Below are 23,705 nucleotides of genomic sequence, written 5' to 3'. Positions count from 1 at the left end.
TACAGACCTCTCGCCGGCTCGCGTTGCTGAAGGGCGGGGGTTGGACACTAATAATGAGGTGAATAAGGCATCTTTACAGACCTCTCGCCTGCTCGCATTGCTCAAGGCCGGGGGTTGGACACTAACAATGAGGCGAATAAGGCATCTTTACAGACCTCTCGCCGGCTCGCGTTGCTCAAGGCCTCCTCCCCTAATGGTACTTAATTCCACGATTTTGGGGACACCGTATCTCGCGGGGTGCTATTTTCTTGACTTCAGTGGGCTTATAAATTTGAAAATCTCGATTCAAGCGTTCTCAACATCATTTTTCTTTTTCAAAATGTCGTAACTTTTGAGAACTGCAGGAAAGATATGCCTAGGAATTTGTACGAATCTTGCGATTCAGATGAAGGTGATACCCACATTCTCTACTCCTTATGCGAAATCTTTGCAAGTTAACATCATTTCACAACAGAAGATACAAAATAGAACTTACCAGTAAGACCAATTAATAATAATTTGCATTTTAGTCAATACATATACTGTATATGTTTTGCTATTGCATATTGACCTTTTTTTTTCTATGATTTTGAATTCTCTATAGAGGATTCAATTTTGCTTGCTCCAATTTCGCGAGGAATTTTATTTGCGAGTCTTTAATTTGCGATTTCCTGTACAATCAAGAAAAAGCCGAAATTAAAGACTCGCGGAATAAAAATACCAAGAACCTACTTCATTTCATACGTACTGAGATTTAGTCTATGATTGGACGAACGATGTATTTTCACAGTCGCTCGCCTCCAATCTTTGAAATGTGTCGGTCAGTAAGAAAAATTTTCAGTATGTACGGAATAAAAACGTGATACCATGGAAAGTGCTTGAACGATTTTTATTCACTCGTTGCGATGCATCAAAAAACTCACTCGTTCGCTACGCTTACTCGTCCGATTTTTTCGGTTGCATCGCAATTCGTTGGGTAACCGGTCGTTTCGCCAAAGTGTCAGTTCGCCAACGACCAGTTCCCCAACGTATTAGATCGATTCGCCAACGTCTAAGGTAAGTTCGCCAACGCTTATATGTCAGTTCGCCAACGATGCATCAAAATGGGGGGAGGGGGGGTCCTTGAGAACGATAGATTCCTGCCGCTTTAACGGCCGTCTTGAAAATAACACTACCACAATGCAATGCAATCGGAGTGCGCACACCGCCTGGTCAGGGCCATTCTCGTTTTGTGTCTGATTGCGATATATAGAGAAGAAGGTCACAAAGAACCGGAAATTGTCAGTGACGCCTGTCACGAAAACAAAAGGAAGTGAGACAGACAAAAGATCGTATTGATGACGCGGTCATTTTCAAGTAATAACCAATGAAAGAGTTGCCAGTAATGGCATCTTGTTTCTACGCAAAGATTTCTGGGATCGCCATATGGCAAACATTGCAACTTGCTGGAAGGAAACGCATGGTTGTTTCGACGTCCAAAAAAAACGAGTTTGTACAGAGATCGACGCTCTTTTGCTGCATTTTTATGGATTAAACTATTGTTGATACGAGGTAAGTGTAATTTTTTGTTTGAATTACCGAAATATGTCATGAAATATACCGATGAACCTCTCTCCTTGCCTAAGGTATATTGTGAAGCGCGACTGAATATATTCATATAGAGGTTTGCGCTATATAAATGTCAGTTATTAAATTATGTATCATAATAACATTTACTACTCAAGCACACCATTTCAAACTTCTGCTGCTTCGCTGTAACTGTTATAGCACTCTTGTATTACCAGACCGAGAAAAAAAACAAGAGGTAGATTAAACACACGTAAATAGGACTGAAAAGGCTTTTTTAATTTATTTCTATTTCTAAATTTCGAGACCATTGAAGGATAAACCTTACGCATGGAGAAAAGTTAATCGGTAGATTTTACCACGTAATATTTCATGGTTATTCACAATAAAACTTACGCTTCTCATGTATTAATATTACCCAAATCCATTTGTGATAAAACAGCGGGGAAACGGCGATTTTGGACGACGAAACAACCTTTTCTTTTGGGGGTTAGGGCGGGACTGTACACACGGGATAAATATCATAAAGCTTTGTATTGGAGTTTAAGCTCAGCTCTGTAACTCCGTAAATAATAAAGCAAATTAACTATTGCAGAAAGTGCAGCTTTGAATGTGATTGGTTGACTTAAACTACAACCACCTCAGTTAAGTAACCACCTCTCATGAAACTGAAATTCCAAGTCAAAACACTCTAAATGGAACCTCTCGTATGCGACCACCTCTCTCAGATTCGAATCCCGTTCAGGCCTGAATTTTTTTCAGGTCTGATTTTCACTATTGCTTAAATAGTGCTTTACTGCGAAGGATCGTGCACATATACGTTTCATAACCGCAGTTCATATATATGTATTTCATATGTTTGTTGTTTGATTTATCATCTACGGGTTTATGTCGAATTAATTTGATGGCCTGCTCCCAGTTGGCTTGTTAGCTCAATTGGTAGAGCGCTGCACTAGCATCGCAGAGGTCAGTGGTTCGAATCCCGTACAGGCCTGAATTTTTTTCAGGTCTGATTTTCACTATTGCTTAAATAGTGCTTTACTGCGAAGGATCGTGAACATATACATAAGTGTAATTATAGTTAACATAGCTATTTTATTACTTCTACTTAGTCATTTCATAGGCGAACATCTCCGAAACAAGCGCCTAGGTCCACGTTCGGTAAATCATTGTCGTTCTATTTTCGTTCGCACGCTGACATGCTATGCTCAGGACTAGAAAAATCAGGTCCTCGAAGCTCTGCTTAACGCCAAAGAAAGGTAGTTCTCGCCTTTTACTGAGCGTGGGTCAAATAGAAAATTCTGAGTTTCCAACAGGAATCGAACTTATGAAAGACATTCGAATTCGATGCTCCGACGCCTTACCACTGAACCACAAGAGACTCTCCAGAGAGTCATTAGATTCATAACTTCATTTATAATCCATCAAACATAGTTTACGCTCAAATGTCTTGCATACTGCAATACTAGTTGTGTTGCTTACACCCATGGTATCGGTAACCTAGGTTTTGCATGAAAACGTCTCGGCGTTAAATAATATCCTCCCCTTTAAATGGTCGAAATTATAGATATAGATTAAATATCCGAATTACGTGTTTATCAAGCTTCACTAACATATATATTTTGTAGGAATAGCCCAAATAATTTGCATGGTATTGCGAACGATTTGCATACTATTTCATTCTGAAGCCACCATAACTGTTTCCTGAAGCGGAGAAAGCAAGCAAGAACGGTGAGATGTGTTCTTTAATCTTTACTTCTTGCAGGATGTTATTATTGGGATCATATACATTAATCTATGGCGTGATTAAAGTTTCAATAGCTGTTTCATTTCTTATGTTTAGTTATTTTTTTAAGCGAAGAGTTCCAAAACTACCGCTTGTGTTCACGTTCGGTGAATCGCTGTGGTTGTACCTTCGGTCTGCATACCGAACATGCTATGCTCAGGACTAGAACGGTCAGGCTCCTGATCTGCTAAACTTTAATTTCAAGAAAGATACTTTTTCGTCTTTTACCGAGCCTCGGTCAAAAGAGAAAAGATTTGAGTTTCCGAGAGGAATCGAATTTATAAAAGACCTTCGAATTCTGCGCTCTCACCGATGCCTTCCCACAGAACCACCAGAGACTCTCCAGAGAGTCGCTAAGTCACTATTTGGTGTACATCTTCAAGACGTTATTTCTGGGATCATATGTTTAAACTACAGTGTAATTATAGTTAACATAGCTGTTTTATTTCTTCTACTTAGTCATTTCATAGGCGAACATCTCCGAAACAAGCGCCTAGGTCCACGTTCGGTAAATCATTGTGGATCTATTTTCGTTCGCACGCTGACATGCTATGCTCAGGACTAGAAAAATCAGGTCCTCGAAGCTCTGCTTAATGCCAAAGAAAGATAGTTCTCGCCTTTTACTGAGCGTGGGTCAAATAGAAAATTCTCCACTGAACCACAAGAGACTCTCCAGAGAGTCATTAGGTTCATAACTTCATTTATAATCCATCAAACATAGTTTACGCTCAAATGTCTTGCATACTGCAATACTAGTTGTGTTGCTTACACCCATGGTATCGGTAACCTAGGTTTTGCATGAAAACGTCTCGGCGTTAAATAATATCCTCCCCTTTAAATGGTCGAAATTATAGATATAGATTAAATATCCGAATTACGTGTTTATCAAGCTTCACTAACATATATATTTTGTAGGAATAGCCCAAATAATTTGCATGGTATTGCGAACGATTTGCATACTATTTCATTCTGAAGCCACCATAACTGTTTCCTGAAGCGGAGAAAGCAAGCAAGAACGGTGAGATGTGTTCTTTAATCTTTACTTCTTGCAGGATGTTATTATTGGGATCATATACATTAATCTATGGCGTGATTAAAGTTTCAATAGCTGTTTCATTTCTTATGTTTAGTTATTTTTTTAAGCGAAGAGTTCCAAAACTACCGCTTGTGTTCACGTTCGGTGAATCGCTGTGGTTGTACCTTCGGTCTGCATACCGAACATGCTATGCTCAGGACTAGAACGGTCAGGCTCCTGATCTGCTAAACTTTAATTTCAAGAAAGATACTTTTTCGTCTTTTACCGAGCCTCGGTCAAAAGAGAAAAGATTTGAGTTTCCGAGAGGAATCGAATGTATAAAAGACCTTCGAATTCTGCGCTCTCACCGATGCCTTCCCACAGAACCCCCAGAGACTCTCCAGAGAGTTGCTAAGTCACTATTTGGTGTACATCTTCAAGACGTTATTTCTGGGATCATATGTTTAAACTACAGTGTAATTATAGTTAACATAGCTGTTTTATTTCTTCTACTTAGTCATTTCATAGGCGAACATCTCCGAAACAAGTGCCTAGGTCCACGTTCGGTAAATCATTGTGGATCTATTTTCGTTCGCACGCTGACATGCTATGCTCAGGACTAGAAAAATCAGGTCCTCGAAGCTCTGCTTAATGCCAAAGAAAGATAGTTCTCGCCTTTTACTGAGCGTGGGTCAAATAGAAAATTCTCCACTGAACCACAAGAGACTCTCCAGAGAGTCATTAGGTTCATAACTTCATTTATAATCCATCAAACATAGTTTACGCTCAAATGTCTTGCATACTGCAATACTAGTTGTGTTGCTTACACCCGTGGTATCGGTAACCTAGGTTTTGCATGAAAACGTCTCGGCGTTAAATAATATCCTCCCCTTTAAATGGTCGAAATTATAGATATAGATTAAATATCCGAATTACGTGTTTATCAAGCTTCACTAACATATATCCTAAATAATTTGCATGGTATTGCGAATGATTTGCATACTATTTTATTCGTATCAAGAAATGGTCTATTGTTCCGGCTCAACTTCACACATTAAGTAGTAAACAATAGTCCTTTTGTTCTTTGTAGTGGTGAGGGACTTTGGTCGAAGCGACGCGAAAGAGTTTGTGACTAATCGGAAAAAATGTTTTGGCATCACAATTTAGCTATTTTGGAAGAGTAGGTAGCGCATATTTGCACACGACAGATAAATTGTCACCAGAGTACCCCAAGGGAAAATTAAACGCTGATTTAGCCGCTTCGGGAAAGTGGGTAGCGTAAATTTGTCTCGTCGAGACAACTCTCAATGGTCTACCCCTGGAAAAAATTGACCGCTAATGTGGCAATGCACACATCGAGAATTCAAAATACGTTATGTGTCTCATTCAGACCACCTCTCCCCGTATAAATCTTTCTCAAGAAACGGTCATAGTTCTAAACTAAAGTCGTCATAGTTCTAAACTAAAGTCGTCATAGTTCTAAACTAAAGTCTAGTCTTTCCGAGCGTTTAAATTTCCCGCTCGTATGCTAATCGGAAGGTTCGAGAAATCCCTCGTGTGTTCTGAAGCTGTTGCGCCATTGTTCAAAAATGGCCATATAGGGTAATTTTTCACCTGTCTAACAAAGCCTATTGTTATCAAATTTGAGCCACTTTTCTTGATACGTTTGAAATGAAAACGCTAGTTTTCCTCAAAGCCATCCAACGCATGTCATATTTCTAAGCGTTGACTGAATGTCTTATGGTTTCCAATAGTGCAGATTCCAGCCTAGGAAACTTTAAAGCGCGTGAGGATTGCATGGAAAATTTAAATGGTGTGAGGTTATGTTGTAGAGTTAAGGCTTAATACTGAAAAATGGCCTGTATTGGGGAAGGGGGGAACCAATGATGTACCGTAGCTTCTCGGTTATAAGGCGCACGGTTTTTTTAAAAAAAAATTCTGTCTTCGGGTGGAAAGTTAGTGCTGAAATTGGGATGCGTCTTACAGCCAAGTATTTTTGCCCAACAAAATCTTAAGATTACACTTTTAGCAGAACCATAGTTATGGCAGAACTTACAGTTAAAAAGATAAGAATAGGACACTAATTGTTGGTCATTGACTTTTTTAGATCTGGAAGTTCTGAAAAGAACCGGGGTGGCTCTGAAAAGAGCCGTTGTGGTGGTTCTGAAAGAACCGTCTCTTTTTTCTCGGTCAAATGACCACGAAACGAATCCCCCAAGAGCAGAGCTTTTTGGTCTAAGATGTCGCGAAGATTGCGTAGAATCCACTCCTTTATTCCTATGAATTAAAAAGGAATACTGCTTTTAGAACACTAATCACCTACCATAGAAAAGTAAACAAACGGAAATTTTATACACGTGCTTAACCCTTTTCTATCTAAGGGGGTAGTAATTAATTTGAGTAAGAAACAGCACACAATCTTCAATTGGTTATAACTCTGATTATCTTTAACCAAATTCCAATTGCTATATATCAAATTAAATGTTGAGCATATGTTTTTCTAAAACTCTGGAAGATGAGAATGTCGGAGTTACCATTAACTGGTCACATGATCTATAAATTAGCATAATTTGCTTTGAAAAGTGATTAAAATTTAGCACTTTACTATAGATTGAGTTCACACACCAAAAATAACTCCAACAGCAGCCAATGAGTAGAGTGCAGTAAGCTAAAATGTTATTTAGAAAAAAATAACTGACGTGACTTGAATAAAATGCAGTACAGTTACTGGACATGCCTTAAAAGTAATCAATTCCTTGTATGCAAGGCAGTTTTAGGCAAAGTTACTTCTACAAATAGCAGCTTCAATTTCATGGGTATTGTCTTCTTTGTCTGGGTCTACCTCGACCTAAGGGCCCACCAGCTCTTTGTGGCTTTAGTCTTGGCGGACCTTGGCTACATCACTCGTCATTAAAGAGATACCCATCCATGGTGTGATAATTCTCAAAGCAAGGGGTGGGGCACATGTAGGTGTCACACAATCCACACATGTATGGTGTTAACACTCTCTGAATATGAACCTTGCATGCACATCTCTTCTTTGCTATGACAGGAAAGTGACCCAAGTTAAGATTTCTGCGAATTATTGGGTCAGTGGGAACTTGCGGCGAATCATGCCTGTAGGTTCTGCCCCCATGGAGACCCTGGATTATATCATGTCGAAATTGCATCATTGATGTTTGCTTGCCATGAATGCAGCAGTGTAAAACATATGCATTTAGAATTGATACCTCTAGTAGATGATAAAACAGTTTCAGGTACCAAGTCCATGCTTTCATCAATCTGGCATATGCTGTGGTTCTCTGGTCAGCCAAATCGACCCCGCCCATGAGCGAGTTGTATTCCTTTATGGGTACAGGACACCGAAACTCCTTTCTTTGCCACACATTTGCCTCCCTAATAGCTCTTTCAACAGAAACTGTGTCTACTGATGCTGGCAGTGTTGTTATAAGAGTTACTGGCTTCCTGTCTTTCTATGTAACACATGTTACAGTCCCTTTTTGCCTCTCCACGTTTCAACTTTTTAACTTTATCTGAATTTGCTTTTGTGACATCTCTTGGCAAGCCAATTCTGTCACCTCTACATGTTCCACAAGCTTGGACTCCATTGTTGTATAATTTCTCAAATAGTCCAACGGATGTACAATGATTGTCCATAAAAATGTTGTAGCCCAATCCATAGTATGGTTCAAGCAACCTTAGGACAACACGTTCCGCTAAGCTTTTAGAGTCTACGGCATTCTCTTTTCCAGTGTAAACTATAATGTCCAAGACATAACCATTGGTAGAGTCCGCTAGAGTAAACTCTTTCAGCCCAAACCTAGCAGGTTTATCATTCATAATTTTTCTCCAAGAAAGACGACCTTTGAATTTGATTAATGTTTCATCAACAGACAAGTTACGACTTGGTGAATAGACATGTTGAAATCGGCCAATAACACTTTCTAAAAATGGACGTATCTTGCCCAGCTTATCATAGCCTTCCTCGCCTCTAACAGCAAGTGTTGTGTTATCAACAAAATGCAAGTATCTCAGTGTTTGAGTAAATCTGATCCTTGGAAAAGTTTTCTGGAAAAATAGTGTAAAAAATATCTCATCTGTTGACCAATAACTTGCAAGTGTTGGTTTGTTTACAAGTCCCATAGCCAAATTCAAGGCAAATCTTTGGTCACCTCATGCCATTTAGTATGGTGTTTGTCATGGGTTTTTGCACGTTCTTGGGCAGCATAAAGGTTGGTTTGTACTGTCATGAGCTCAAGCACATTATCATTGATAAAATGATGGAAAAAATCAACTGGTTTCTCATTACCTGATATTCGCCATTTGGGCACGGTCGGCTGGTTGAAAAGAAGCTCATCGTGACGAATTATGTCTTCTTTCCAATCATTTTGAGCAGCTGGAGCAGGCAGTCTTCGACGACGAGCTGGATGTGGTTCTGGAGTATCCTGTTCCGAATCTTCGTACTCTTCAGTTTTACCTTCCTCCGAATCCGTCTGGTAGAAATCAGAGTCAACTTCTTCATCAGAGTCTCTGTCTAGATAGTTAATTCCACAAGCTACGGCTACAAACACTAAATCAACGTCCTCCGGACGAAAATTTCCCCCTTCCTCACTGCCACAACTTGTCGCCATATTACAACAGCTGATTTTCTAGCTCCCGCGAAAATCACAAAAGTTTGTTTCCGATTTTAGTATGTATGTTTGTATGTATGTATGTATGTAAATCTTTATTTAAACACGGAAAATCATCCGTTACATAATAAAAACTAAGATTAATCAACTGCTTTACATGATTGCCGTGTGGGAATCCTATATATCGACTACGTTAAGATATCGCCTAAAATGGTTAATGGATGAAGCATTCTTTAAGTTTTTGGGCAATTTATTCCATAACATGGCCCCGCTGTAAGAGAAGCTTCGTTTCAAATAATTGGTGTTTGGTTTGGACAAGGCCAGCCTTCCCTCAGAGTTTCTTGTGTCGTACACAGAGTGATGCTGAGAGAAAAGACTTTGCAGATATTCGGGAGCAAGGTTGTTTATAATTTTATACATCATTATGGCTTTTTGTTTCTCTCGTCGAAGAGATAGCCTCTCCCAATCGAGGGTGGAGAGAAGGTGGTTTAAGCTCGTATCAAAGGGTAATTTAGTAATAATTCTGGCTGCTCGATTCTGTCAGTAAAAATAGCGAAAACCCCGTTCAAAACGATCAAGATTGCACTTGTCATTACTGGAGACAGCGCAGCACTCAAGCCGAGAATAGACTGGACACTAAGAAATAACTCAGAGGGAGTTGGTACCTAGTCACCATAAGTGAGCCTGCTTGTTAAAGCGGGAAATTGAAATTCCTGCATAAAATAAAGCGATTCGATACCCTTGAATGATTCTGACTTTTTCACTGTTGATCTAATAGAAATGAATCCTTCTAATGCAATTCGCAGAAGACAAATGCCCCACGCCTTCAAGGCGGAGATGGACTGGTTTGCGAAAGGCTTTCATCAGCCAAAAACTAAGCGTGAGATATCTGCATCAACTATTGATTCATTTCTAGACATGATATGGGATAAACCCTTTGACGATCTTCTACCTACTAACGGTGAGTAATTTTTTTTCCATTTGGAGCTACATATTAGCTCTTGAAAGGAGACAAACCAACTTCACTTTAATTCGAAAAGAGGGTCACAGAGGCTGAAAAAATCTTTGCAGATAATCCTGTCGTGACCGGAAATTACTGTTGCGGGATTGATGTAACGCTTTCACTTACTGAAACATCATCTACGGGACTATATTTGAGAACTCACTTAAATGTCTAGATCTCAGTTGGCTTGATAGCTGAAATGGTAGAGCACTGCGCCGGTAAATTAAAGCAGGGGTCAGGGCTCATAACGTTCAAAACTTCGATGATCTGCAAAATTTGACTTCAGACAAGAGCCAATATAGACCATTGAAGGAGTACATTATAGTACTATTTCAGAGGGTTTTTTTTATCTTCAATAGCGAGAAAAAAAGGATTTTGAAACAATAAATCGGTTGAAAGTCAAATATTGAGAATGGGCTTCTTTGCAAATTTTTCGCATTTGCAAATGCGCCGAGTAGTGACGCCATTCACGCAGCTCTCCATCACGTTCGTTCCGCAATATCAGTGGCAAGAGGACTTGCTGTGGTTGGCAATGATCATCAATATCTAAAAACCAAAATCTACCCTTCAAATAAGCTTGCAGAGAAACAACAGCGTTTCTTTTCCACGAAAAGAAAACGAAAACTCCAAAAGAAAAAACCTGTAATTTCTCAATCTACACTAGAGAAATTGAATAAAGTTGATCCAGAGGTATGCGCTTTCTGCTTTAAGGAAGATGGCCCTGACAGTGATGGAGGCTTAGTTGACTGGGTTGAGTGCAGTAACTGTGCAGTGTGGATACATACATTGTGTGACTATGTTGAAGACAAAGCTAACTACGTGTGTTGTATGTGTCGCTCTTGAGGAAGCTCTTATTTGGATAATTTTCATTAGCATACATTGTGGATGGCCCTAATTAGTGACTCAGACTAGACAGGGCTTGACTTTCAAAATAAACCTTGAGGCCAGGTGGCTGCTAAATTTTTAGATTTGGTTTCAAGCATCAATTTTCCAGTCCCCAAAAATTTTCTAGAAAGTTTTGCAACTGTAAATGAGAAACTCACAAGGGATCTAAAGAAATTGAAAATACAAATGTAAAAAATCTTAGTGGCCAGCTGGTGACTGGGCACAAAAAGTTAATTGCCACTGTGTAAAATCTAGTCACTTTGGCGACCCCACAGGTTACGATGTTGTTCAGCTCTGTCAAGGTTATGTTTCTTGTTCTAACATAACTTAATGTAACAACAAGTAAATAAGAAGCTGATTGCCTAGTTGACATTAATATTAAGGGTCTATGATTCCTACAAGAAGCACAGCTACCTGAGATGTTAAGTTCCTCACAGTCTTGACAAGCACCATTTCTCAGTTATTTCTCTCCCTTTTTTGCCATCATACACCCATGAATTATTTGCCAATTAAAGTGCATAACCAATTAATACTCTTGATATACACTTGAACACTGTTGATTACATAATGATATTGCAATGCAATAGACCTCTTTCATAACAAGATCAAATTAGAATTAAAGTACTTTGGTTTAGTTCTAAAAGCCTTCCTAGCCTCTCTAGAATGTGCAAATTATATTCAATAGAGTTTTTGTTCTAAAATGAGGCCAGAGGGTTGTAATAATAATAATAGTAATAATACTAATAATAATAATAACAATAGTAATAATAGTAATGTGAAATATTTTTTTACTACTTTTTCATTTTGGATATGCTCAAATGTGCTTCGCAATATTGAGCAGGGAAAGAAATATTTCAAAATCAAACAGAAATTAACAATCTCATCTGGCAGAGGTCAGTTTTGCTTTTCACAAAGTCAAGTGAAGTAGAATTCGGTCTGTTGATAAGAACTACACAAGGGGTAATTAACATTGATTCAAAAGAATTACTTGTGTAGTGTACAAAAAAAATTTTGATAGTTTGAAACGACTACCTCCTTAAAATGAATTTTTTTTTTAATACATTCAGATTTCAATACTTCACTGACTTTTTTAAGATGCACCCAAAAATGCATAGAAAGATGGTGCGTAGAAACAATTGATACGGAGTACTTAAAAGGACAGATCTTATTGATTTGTTTGTCTATTAGTTGTTGCTGTTGTTGTTAATATTGTAAGATAAGGAAAGTGAGCCAGTGTGTTCATGACTTACTTTAAATATTCTTAGAGCGCTGAATTCCGGCCATGTTTTTCTCAAGGTAAACTACATTTTACGACGAGTTCTCGTGAAACAATCGCGTGTCATTTCTTTGTAAACAGGAGCGGCTTTTTTACGCAAAATGTAAACCGATATCTAAATTCAAAATAGTTAGTGTTCGTTTAGCACTGATGTTCACCTTGCGAAGCCGCACTAGACGACAGGCGCTCTTGTTTATCGAAACCAGACTTCCCCTTCCAAGTACCTTACAGTGTCCAGTCTATTTTCGCCTTGGGTGACGCGCTGTCTCTAATGGCATGTGAATTGTTCAAACCTCATTTCAAACTCCTAGAATCGCGTTTGTGTCGCTCGCTCGAAAAGTTCCTTATCTGAACAAACAATTTGGAGGTAAAACCTACCGTCTTCGTCTATCCAGCCTTTTTTGCGCTCTGAAACTTGCATCCTCGGTGCGTGTTGATGTACAGCAGTCGAACACCTTTGAATATGTCTTTCGGTGGGAGTTTGTTTTGGGAACATATCGCGGGCGCAGGTCCCATTCAATTCCTAAGGAGCTTCTATTTAACAAGTGGACCACTTTCATAAATGGCTGCCGGATTAATATTCTTTTGTTTAAATTTGAATTAGCCCTTCTGGCCTCGTTCTCCAGTACAAAATTCAAAAGAATACATTATCTCAAGCGAGGCCAGAAGGGCTAATTTAAATTTAAACAAAGGAATATTAATTCGGCAGCCATTTATGAAAGTGGTCTATACAGACGCCTTGACTGTGCTCTGTTATGTAGAAAAGTACGCAGGAAGCGGCTAGAGCACGAAAGAAGTGTAGGGAGAAACACAAGACGTAGTCGAGTGTTTCTCCCCACTTCCTTTGTCAGTATGTTCTATACTCTCATAGAGCAGGCTAAAATAAGCCAATCATAATCCTCTTTATAATGGTTAAAGTAATCTGATTGGTTGAACAAGAATAAGCTGTCAAAAATGTCAAACCATCAAAGTTCACAATCAGCAATAGATCACGAACTGAAATAGTTCGACGGGCCGAATTTATCACTTTTGCCTGAAGGTTTTTAGTCCTAATACGGAAGCCGAACGTAAAATTTTCGGCGAAATCTGGCCGAATCGTGCCTCATAAAAACACTTAAACAACAACAAACATATGAAACATATGTATGAATTGCGGTTATGAAACGTTTCTGTGTACGATCCTTCGCAGTAAAGCACTATTTGAGCAATAGTGAAAATCAGACCTGAAAAAAATTTCAGGCCTGTACGGGATTCGAACCACTGACCTCTGCGATGCTAGTGCAGCGCTCTACCAATTGAGCTAACAAGCCAACTGGGAGCAGGCCATCAAATTAATTCGACATAAACCCGTAGATGATAAATCAAACAACAACAAACATATGAAACATATGTATGAACTGCGGTTATGAAACGTTTATGTGTACGATCCTTCGCAGTAAAGCACTATTTGAGCAATAGTGAAAATCAGACCTGAAAAAAATTTCAGGCCTGTACGGGATTCGAACCACTGACCTCTGCGATACTAGTGCAGCGCTCTACCAATTGAGCTAACAAGCCAACTGGGAGCAGGCCATCAAATTAATTCGACATAAACCCGTAGAGGTCAGTGGTTCGAATCCCGTACAGGCCTGAAATTTTTTTCAGGTCTGATTTTCACTATTGCTCAAATAGTGCTTTACTGCGAAGGATCGTACACATAAACAAAAAACACTTAAGTTCGTTCACATGACAATTACAAAACAACATGCTCAGGGCGTGTATTTTATGAATGAACGACAGCCGAATTCACAGGAACAAAATTACTCGGGATGACAGTGCCGTAAAACTATGCTGCTGTGACTGATGTGGTCTTACCCTTAACGCATCGCATGTTAGGGCAGGTTCTTAGTTCAGTTCACTCGAAGGGCGGCCGATGTAATTTTTGAGGCTTGCTTCACTGCAATGACGAAGATCGCCATGATGAGTCTGCCGCCATAGACCTTAGCATGATCGCAGTCGCTCTGACGTCGCCATAATTTGTATGAATTTTAACAGCCACGCCAGTATTAGCTGAAATTTCACTTTCAGTTAACTAAAGAAAGCTAGATGAAGTACAAATTGGCAGACAGCGTGACAACTTTAGCTCAGCTCCATGCTCTTTACTTTGATAGAGCGCGCCCTTTCAACCAATGACAGCACACGTTATATCCGAAGTTTATTGTAAAAATCTGTAAATCTCTACGAACGCACGGCCGTGCATCCATAACATAATGTGTGCATTAGTTTTACTTCGGCCGAAAGTACTAGTCGAGTTTAGCCGCGAGGTTTCAAACTCTTCAACATTTTTCAGTTCCAGCCGATTGAGGTAGACCTTTTAGAGCTTAAAGTGAAAAGTAGATATGTTAAACAATACACATTCCAAAAAACAAGGAGCCTGTAGCTCTTTCAAGCCACCAAAGTAGCTTTGGAGTTAACGATAGTTCATTCCCAAACGCGATGTGAATTAGGCCGGAAAAAAAATAAAGTGATCATCTGAGTTCAATTGGGCTTTGCCAAAGCCGGTAACAAAGTTGTCTTCAAGTGTCCCAAAGGCTGGAAAGAATATTCAAATGTTAAATAGAAGACTTCGGTTTGAATCATACAATTTCCAAAATTTTCAACCCAAAGTCTCGCAATTTTCTGGTCGTACTAGACAGTAAACAACAATTCAAGCATGGTGAATCGACCACGCGGGTTACGTAAACGCAAATAATTCGCTCGTTTTCCACTTCTTATTGATTAGAAAATTTCTAATTCTTTGATTCAAACTTCGACTTGGTCCATAAAAACGCATAAAACGAACTCGGCCAATATCTAGCCATCTGGACCTCACGCTCGGTCAATAACGTATATGTCTAGTGGAATTTGGCCAGGGGGGTTCTGCGGTCTGGTGATCCCCACTTTATCAAGATTCCTTACAGGCCCGTACAATTTCGTTGTCTTTGGAAAATTTACACCTGGTAATTGACACCAAATTGCACTCGAAAACATGTTATCGCTTATCTATACAAACTCACTCTTTTTTAGTAAATCAGAAGCGCAATAACGATGAAACTATTTCTTAAAGAACAAGTTGTCTTCTATGAAAAAAAATAAAAACAACGTGCATTATGGTCCATTAGAAAATACTGAATGTTGTATCTCTGCACTAAATCTTTCTGATTTTGTTTCAGTCTTCCTCTCACTTTATATCTATCAGTATGATCTCTGCCAACCTGGTTTCAATTCGTACATTAAGATGTGTGGTGTGTTTGGTAAGTGAAATATTAATTTTTTTTTCTAAAATAATTCACGTAGGTAATGGGCTTTTTTAGATCAAGACCAGGGTTACCAGACCCCTCTTCATAAAGAATTGGGAAGGATGTTCAGTGGATAGTCTATGTTAGCAGACATTTCAGAAAAGATAAAAGCCAAATATTGATTTTATAGTCGTGGATGAGCATAATTCCAAAAACATGAGAGTATGGTAAACCATCAAACCGAGAAATTTTGATTGTGACATCAACTTCAGTTACTGAACTTTCCTTTTCGATTGAGATGAACATTTAAGAAAAATCACCGTCTGCACGGGAATGCTTATAATAGCTTATCTCTTCAGAGCTTTTTATTCAATCTCAATTACATCCCATTCTTAAATCACTAGTGATCCTTGTAATCCGTTTGGCTCTCACTGCTGAGTTTCATTCACGAATTGCACCATTTTTGCCCTAAATCGCATCTTTTTTCAACCAATGAGAAAACCTCTACTAAAACACAAGAACAAATCAGATTTCAAGGCTTGTGTAAAGAAATCAAATGAAAGAAACAAATAAGAGGAAACTGAAAAACAACTTTTGCAACTTTTTACAAACCAGCTCAGTACTGGATTAGTGAAATATTTGTACAGACTAAAAAGTCCGGCTGTATTTGAAGGACTGAGTTTTTCGATTTCCGAATTACCTCTGGCCTCTTTTTCAAATGGAGGCCTGGTGCTCAACCATATTTGTGAAAGTGAATTTAATTTGCATGTGAATGAAACGTTATTATAATATGAAAGGATGAGCACCAGGACTCGCTTTGAAAAAGAGGCTTAAGGTAATTCGGAAATGGGCATTGAACTTCGTGTCGTGCAATTGTCGTCTGAAATCATACTTGTGATTTCAAATCAAACATGCGCTCTGCAATTGTTCGATTTCAAAATGACTTCAGACCAAATTTCACGACACGGTCCTTGTAAGGAAAGAAAGATTTTATGCATCTAGTGTTCTGAAAAACGATTTTCAGGTTACAAAAAAATAGAATTTATACACACATGATGCATAAAATCTTTCTTTCCTTACAAGGACCGTATTAATCGTTCACAACAATCCAGGGTTATTTACAAAGCAAATTTCTGGGATTGTAATGGTTGTTGCATTGGTAAAACTAAACGACTGCTTCACGATAGAAAAACCGAACATTTTAAGGCTAAAAATGACAATACTTCACTAAAAATGACAATACTTCAGCCATTGCCGACCACGTCAAGGCCACTGGACATAATATCAAGTGGGATCATTTTAATATTTTGGCAAAGGGCAAAACAGACTACCATTGTAAAATCAAAGAGTCCTTAGTTATTCAGGAACTTGAACCAGCTTTCAACGTGAACGTCGGAAGTGAAAAGCTGTTGCTTTATTAATCTGCTCTAGTGTTATTGGTAATTGTTAAGTTTTTTGCTTAATCTTGGTTCCAGTCCCCTCACCTTAGTTATATATATACATAGCTGTTTTTAATTTCAACGGTTACTTTGGAAATATATGTTGAGTACATACGAAACGTCAAGTCATAATCAAAGTGTGCAAGTTCAATATGTTTATCACTGCTGTTTGTGTCTTATTTTTGATAAAACTACGATGGCCCAAGAACAAAAGTATTTATTATTTCAATTTTTCATTTAGCTCGTTTGTGTTACGTCAGTTCTGGTGGTATTTGAGATTGTGCTTTGCGGGCCAAGGATTTCAAACTTGAGACTAACTCCAAAAGAGAACTTTGAAACCACCCGTGCATCAGGTAAGAACGGCCGTGATTTACTCTACAATCCTTCAGAAACGAGCGCTGCAGTTTTAATTATTCGTCAAAAAGGCGCTCGATAGTGAATTCCAATTCTCACTCGAAATTCGCGAGAAGCTTCATGTGTTCAGTGACCTCCTTAAGCGGTACTAGACCTCTCCTAACAGTTTAACATAACAACAATGATTAAAATAACTTCTCCTGGAGGATAGCGACATGATCCCAACACGCTTTTTAAAAAGATGAGGTAAATAGAAATATACGAAAGTCGTGTAGCTATCCTCGAAATGGGGTAATTTGCTGACGGAATGATGGTATTTCAGGAAATTTACGTGCCAAGCTGTTGTTCTTCTGTTTATTAAATATTGTTTCGCCACGCGATCTTTTGGCCAACCCCAATGAAGGTCTTGTCCTGATTTTAAAGTATAACTTGACTTCTTTACTTAGGTAACCAAACTGAAATCAAGTGCAAGCCTCACAGGTAAGAAGAGGCATAACTGATACTCTGTAGACTTGACTTTGCATTCAGTCACCAACCGCTTAATTTTATTGTGTAAAGATCGGTGCACGTGCCGCTTGGTTGTTCTAGCAAGGATCTGGGCTCTAAACAAATTTGCATAATACTTGAAATAGTTGTAAATTTATCTTCTCTGCTCAAAATGGTCTACGATGTTGATTCAAAACCAAACTTCATCGACAGATACGACGAGCAATGCTGAGTAATGCTGTTAAATTGTATAAATCATATCACAAGCTTATAGGTTGTATACTTCTGATCATATACATGCCCTTTTTTTAGACCAGATCAAGATGGCATGAAGCAAATTACTGACCACTATGGACCATTGGGACATACTGAGAATAGGAAATGTGATGACACTCATTACCCAGATATCTGTGCGTTTGGTAAAACAGAATTTGGGAACCAGACCCTGTCATGTGACCCTAAGATCTGTGGCTTATCCGCGATTGAAATAGCTTCTGTTGATCCAGAAATGGGAAAAGCCGTGACGGACTGGAGACTATTGTCAAAAGAACAAATTGATTTAGCAGTTCAGAAAGCCGTCAAAACCAATTTGGAGAAAGGATTTAGTTTTCTTTTCCTAAGATGTGGAGGCATTTTCCAAGTGCTCAGCTTTCCTCCGGTCTTGAAGAAAGTCGACGGCGGTAAAAAAAGAACGAAAATCAATTTAAATGTGATTCTGTTGGACTCTATCTCCAGGCCGCATTTTTACCGAATTCTTCCAAGGGCTGTAGAGGCTCTGCAGAATATTTCGCATGATCCTAAGATTAAGGCTACCACCTTAGACTTTGAACTTGTTCAGAGCACAGGACAACAGACATTTGAAAACATAAGGCCGCTCTTCTGTGGCGTCGTTGTAGGTGAGTGGAATTAACTCCATTGAAAACTGAATGGTGTAAGTTATCCCATCTTGGTGACTCCTTTATGTTTGATTAATGAAAACACTTTTGTAACGTTTTCAGACGACAACAAAGTTACCGCCTCTGCAAAAAACACTAAAGCTTCCCTAGGTGTAGAGGTGTTGTATGGGACCTTCAAGAAATGGGGCTACCAGACGTTCTTCCAAGAGGATCTTTGTTGGTACGATGAGTGGGGAAGCGTGTTAACAGACATTGAAAAAAGAGCAGTGCCTCAGTGGAATTTTGAGTTCAGAGAGAGGTAATTGCCGAGTCCATGCTGAAATGATGCTTTGTTCGATAAAAGTGTTGAGTAGGTTTTTAGGAAATTTTATTCGTCTGTTTCTGTAGAACACAAAGGTTTTAATAATAATAATAATAATAATAATAATAATAATAACGGTTTATTCACAGTATATCCACATAAAAAGTGTGGCTCTTCATCTGTGAAGGCCTACGATACTAATATTTAATATTAAAACTAAATTATGACAAACTGAATTGTAATAAAAGCTATGCATGAAAGTAAATATGTAGAATATATTGGTTGGTGGTGTTGGTTGTTTCTATATCTTTACAAGGAAGACAAAGCACGCGCCTTTAAGAACGCCTTGCAGAGCCTGTAATATTCTTTAACACCTGTGCAATTCCTTATATTTGCTGGCAATTCGTTAAAAATCATGGCTGCTGAATGTTGAAAGGTGCCTTGTACAAATGAAACATAAAGCCTTGGAGCAACACTGAAACGGAGATGCCTAACGGGTTTAACGACTTGCAAATTTAAATGGAAGTGCCAGTTATCAGAATACAGTGCTTTGAAAATAGTCTTTAGTAGCGAGTAGTCCCTTAGCTCCAGGATAGGTAGCTAGCCGAGATCCAAAATGGTAGATATACTGTTTACATATTTGTAAGTGATGAAACTAGCCATAGCGAACTGGAGCCCTTTTAATCTAGCTGAGAGGAAGTTTGGTAGTGGATAAAAAACAATGTCACAGTAGCTTATTTTAGACAAAATTAATGTTTCTACCAAATGTTTCCGTAGTTTAAATTAGTAAACTTCCTTATTTTTCTTAAGGTTCTCAGAGTGGCATAACAAGAGTTTAGAATAGAACTGATATGAAATTCCCATTTAAGATTCGAGTCAATGTGTACTCCCAGGAGTTTTGTAACGTTTATACGTTCCAGTGGTTTAACGGAGATTTCTAATCCCAACTCCAGATTTCCGAGAGAATGTACATGAGCCATCTGTGGAGTTGAGATAAGAATGGCCTTGGTTTTCTTAGAATTCAGGGCCACGTTTGAATCATTTGACCAGACGCCGAGGCCTGCCGGGGTTGCATTCATGCTTTCCGCTTGAGATGTGATCTGCCGTGTAGAACAGCTAGAGTATAATGTTGTATCGTTTTACTAAGGTTGTATTAATGTAACCAACTAAACCTTAATAGCAGCTTTAAAATATTAAAATTTGGTATAAAGTTAGACAATATACGCTTCGAGAGGTTGACTGATACCAGGCAAGTTAAGGTTCTTTGAATATTGTTACCAGGGTGGATGTCCCTTTGAGTTTATACAATTACCACAAATCTTTGGGGGCCGGGCCACTATTCAGTCAAGAAGCACAGTTCAATGCCCATATGAACTATTCGACCAGGAATCATTGAAAGTAACATTACCCCAAGAGTGCCTTCATTCCCTCTTTAAAAATAAAATCAAAACACTCTTGTCATGGACGGCGTCCGAAAATACACAGTAAAGTAGTTAAGTAGTGCAATGGTTATTTGAATTATCCTTACCAATTAACAACCTATTTCATCACAGGTGGAAGGAGTTTCAAGAAAAGGTGACTAAGAAACAAGTAGACCATCAAGGTATTACACATTTTTCATGCACGGCGTTAGAAAAAATGCTTCGCAGGACCAATCATTACGATTATCCCCAGAAAATCTGCTTAAATGGCAAGTTTTATAGTTGGTATTTCATGGACTACATAACAAAGGTGTACACTGCTCTGAGAAGCGACGAAAAAGCCAAACCTTTGTTGTCTTACATGCATTTTAATACCGGACACGAGACTAATGGCAAACGGATGATTAACATGGACGCCAACATGGCCAAATTCTTAATGGATATGGCTTCTTTCCCTGATACTCTAACCGTAATACTATCTGACCACGGTCACACAAGGACTCCGTTTCGTAACACTAAGGAGGGAGGCAGAGAGCTGTACGATCCAGTATTTTTTATGATTGTTCCTGATGGTGTAAGGGAAAAACTTGGTCCACAAAGGATGAACGCACTAGTAACCAATCAAAAGCGCCTTTTCGTGCTTCAAGATGTACACAGAGCATTAATGAGTTTGTATGATCCTGAAAAAATGGACTCTGTGGATCATTCAGTAACAGGAATATTTTCAGAGATTCCAGCAAACCGCACATGCGCAGACCTAGAATTGCTTCCCTTGACCAAATGTAAATGTGAAGGTTTTGATAAAGAAACTGAGATAAAAGAAAATGCTGATGACTACAAGTGGCTGGCAGAATTTGCAGTTGGATACATAAATAATGCTATACAAAGGCAACATAGAGAAGGTAATATATAGAGAGAATATCCATGAGAAAACCAGATGGAACTGAGCAAGGAGTGATACTGAGTGCTTTAATAACTGATTGGACTTAAACTGTATAAACTGCACGGATAAAGAAATCAGTTCATGAAACATTTAACCAATTAATGAGAACTGTAATGGCTTCTATTACCCATGTAGGAATTATAACCAAAAGTAGTCGCTCATTTGCGATATTTGGGGTCCCACAGGGACACCAGATAACTCCCTTGAAAATACAATATTTTGACCTGTAGTTTTACATAGCTTTTGTCTCATGACACTGGCATTGGCGCCACGTTTGCATCAAATTCCCAATTCTAGTATAAACATCCCCTGCTTTGTTTCATGCTCTGTTTCAATTGTTGCAGTTCCTTTTTGGGCAGATCGACAAGTTTGAGTGCGTAATCTTTGCCCACGGAGACATAAACTCAAGTATACGTTTTTTTCTTTTCAGGTGCCAACTCAACTGGCTATGGAAATTGCAAACGCTTAGTTGGCAAATCGTTTTCAAAAGGGATCAAACGAAACCGAGGAGAATTTATCGTAACGAGTATGGACATTCACGTGTTCCCTCCTACTGGATACAATGAGGATGAAGTGTTTAGAGTCTCGGTCAAACAGTTCGCTCAACCGAAAGACGGAGTGTTTTTTCTAAATTCCATTAGAATATCGACCTACAGCAAGTTTGCACACTGTGCAGACAAGTCAGTCGATATCAAGCTCTGCGCATGCGCCAAAACTCAAACCTCTGACGTCACTAAGAAAGGACTGTTGTTTGAGAACGGTGTTCCAAGCAGAATGTTTGATTCTAAGACAGCTGTAAAGAACCTGGACTCCAACTGTTTGTTGTTTTTGAGACGAGATCACGGATCGTTTTCTTTTACATTGGAAGTAGCTAATGTTTGCTCAAATGCAACATATGAATTTACTATGACAGGCTCAACGGATCAAAGGGTTTTCACCAATACTTTGCCCATTTCCCTTGAGTTACCTCCCAAAACTTGCCATTTTCTAACAGCTGTGTCCAAGTATATTGTGAAGGTAGACACCGACCTTAATCTCAAAGCAAGCATACAAGTTAAAAACGGGGAATCGGGTACCTTTCGCAGTTTAGGAACTATTGCGGTTTCGTAACAGTTAACATGTTGTTATTCGGAACATTTGAGTTCTTTTCCCTAAAGTTTGTTATAGATTATATAGCTAGGTTGAGTTTAAAATGCCGTAAAAAAAAAAATAGATTAACAAAAGTGTTTGTGTTTTCTCTCGGATTGATTTTATTTACTACATATGAGCACATCTTAGTCACGTGCACTAGAGAATTTGTATTATACGATAGATATTTATCGATTAGTTTATTTTAAGATTCCTCTTGTGGCAAGCATTGTCGTAAGAAAATTTTCTATTTAAGTATCGAAGAATACAGGTTAGCAGAACAAATTAAAATGAATAAAGGCTGATAGTTTCTAAAGATAGTTTATAAAGATCCCACATGGATCAACGAACGCTTTTCATTCCACTAATTTATTCGTGTTTTTCTCGTTGCCATGTTCCCAGTAATAACGTAGCTCCATTTTCTGCCTTTAAAAGTACACACAACCCACAATTCCTCTACTCGCTCCGACGAAGGGCTAACGCTCGAAACGTCAGGTTTTGTAATCGTTACGGTGGCCAATTTACCATTTCAACTTTCTTGATATATGATGAAGATGATGAACTTTATTCATGTGTCAATTATAAAATAGCAGTAATAAAACCACTAAGTAAGGACACAACAAGATAATTTAGATAAAATAATAAATAACTAAGTATTAATATACGATTAAATAGCATAAAATATACGAATAAATAGCATAAAATCTGTGGTCAGCAGAATTAGGCTAGGGGACCTTAAGACGTGGGGGGGGGGTGAGGAATAGTCTGAGCCTAACTAAGATATAACTAAGAATCATGCACTGCAAAGACGTGGGGGGGGGGGGAGGAATAGTCTGAGCCTAATTAAGATATAACTAAGAATCATGCACTGCAAACCAAGCAGCCCACACAGCCACCATCGTCCACTAACATTTTCAAGTCCATTCCTCTAACTGCCCTCTTAAAACCCGCTAGTGAATTCAACGTCCTAATACGGGAAGGTAGCTTAGCCCATAGCACAGGTCCTAAATACCTAAGGGAATCCTTGCCATAATTAATAGAGTTAAATCTTGGAATAGTAAATTCTTTAACTCCTAAGTTATACACTGTGTGATTTGCTGAAAATAAATCTTGTATATAGCTTGGTGCTAGCTTAAATTTTACTTTATACATGATGGTCGCTTTATCTTGCAATCTACGGTTCACTAGGGTGGGTAATTTAGCCCATTCTAACAACTGCCTATAGTTAGCGTCCCAGTCACGGAAAACTGCCCTAAGACCCCTCTCCAGGACATGCTCCACTTTTCTTGCATCACTACCCCTACAAAAGTGCCATACAGTACTGCAGTAAGTCAGATAG

The 23,705-nt window shown here is 38.7% G+C and overlaps 1 protein-coding gene and 1 pseudogene across 4 annotated transcripts in view; both read left to right on the top strand.

Moving 5' to 3' along the window:
- The window catches only part of LOC148717826 (glyoxalase domain-containing protein 4-like), a 33,226-nt pseudogene that overhangs the window by 2,910 nt on the left and 6,611 nt on the right, over nucleotides 1-23,705 (top strand). The gene's annotated exons all lie outside the window — the stretch shown is intronic.
- Nucleotides 615-23,485, top strand: LOC148717827 (uncharacterized). 3 transcript variants are annotated; one of them, XM_088742547.1, is made up of 10 exons: nucleotides 615-1,530; nucleotides 3,174-3,276; nucleotides 4,247-4,349; nucleotides 15,333-15,413; nucleotides 17,079-17,190; nucleotides 17,638-17,671; nucleotides 17,990-18,573; nucleotides 18,676-18,871; nucleotides 20,428-21,197; nucleotides 21,669-23,485. In XM_088742547.1, the coding sequence occupies exons 4-10, from the start codon at nucleotides 15,360-15,362 to the stop codon at nucleotides 22,346-22,348; spliced, it is 2,430 nt and encodes an 809-aa protein (XP_088598673.1). In that variant the 5' UTR covers nucleotides 615-1,530; nucleotides 3,174-3,276; nucleotides 4,247-4,349; nucleotides 15,333-15,359; the 3' UTR covers nucleotides 22,349-23,485. The 3 variants fall into 3 exon arrangements, with proteins under 3 accessions (XP_088598673.1, XP_088598672.1, XP_088598674.1); XM_088742546.1 differs by lacking the exons at nucleotides 615-1,530; nucleotides 3,174-3,276 and having other exon boundaries at nucleotides 3,833-4,349; nucleotides 15,359-15,413; XM_088742548.1 differs by lacking the exons at nucleotides 615-1,530; nucleotides 3,174-3,276; nucleotides 4,247-4,349 and having other exon boundaries at nucleotides 13,820-15,413.

The sequence above is a fragment of the Stylophora pistillata genome, chromosome 13 (assembly GCF_964205215.1).
Source record: "Stylophora pistillata chromosome 13, jaStyPist1.2, whole genome shotgun sequence".
NCBI lineage: Eukaryota > Metazoa > Cnidaria > Anthozoa > Scleractinia > Pocilloporidae > Stylophora > Stylophora pistillata.
Note: the sequence above shows the minus strand (reverse complement) of the source record. Positions and strands in the feature narration are given on the sequence as shown.

Coding starts and splice junctions, on each gene's coding strand:
- LOC148717827 (XM_088742547.1), top strand. CDS start 15,360: ATGATCTCTGCCAACCTGGTTTCAATTCGTACATTAAGATGTGTGGTG. Junction 18,574..18,675: donor CTTCTGTGGCGTCGTTGTAG/GTGAGTGGAATT, acceptor TAACGTTTTCAG/ACGACAACAAAGTTACCGCC. Junction 21,198..21,668: donor ACAAAGGCAACATAGAGAAG/GTAATATATAGA, acceptor TTTTCTTTTCAG/GTGCCAACTCAACTGGCTAT.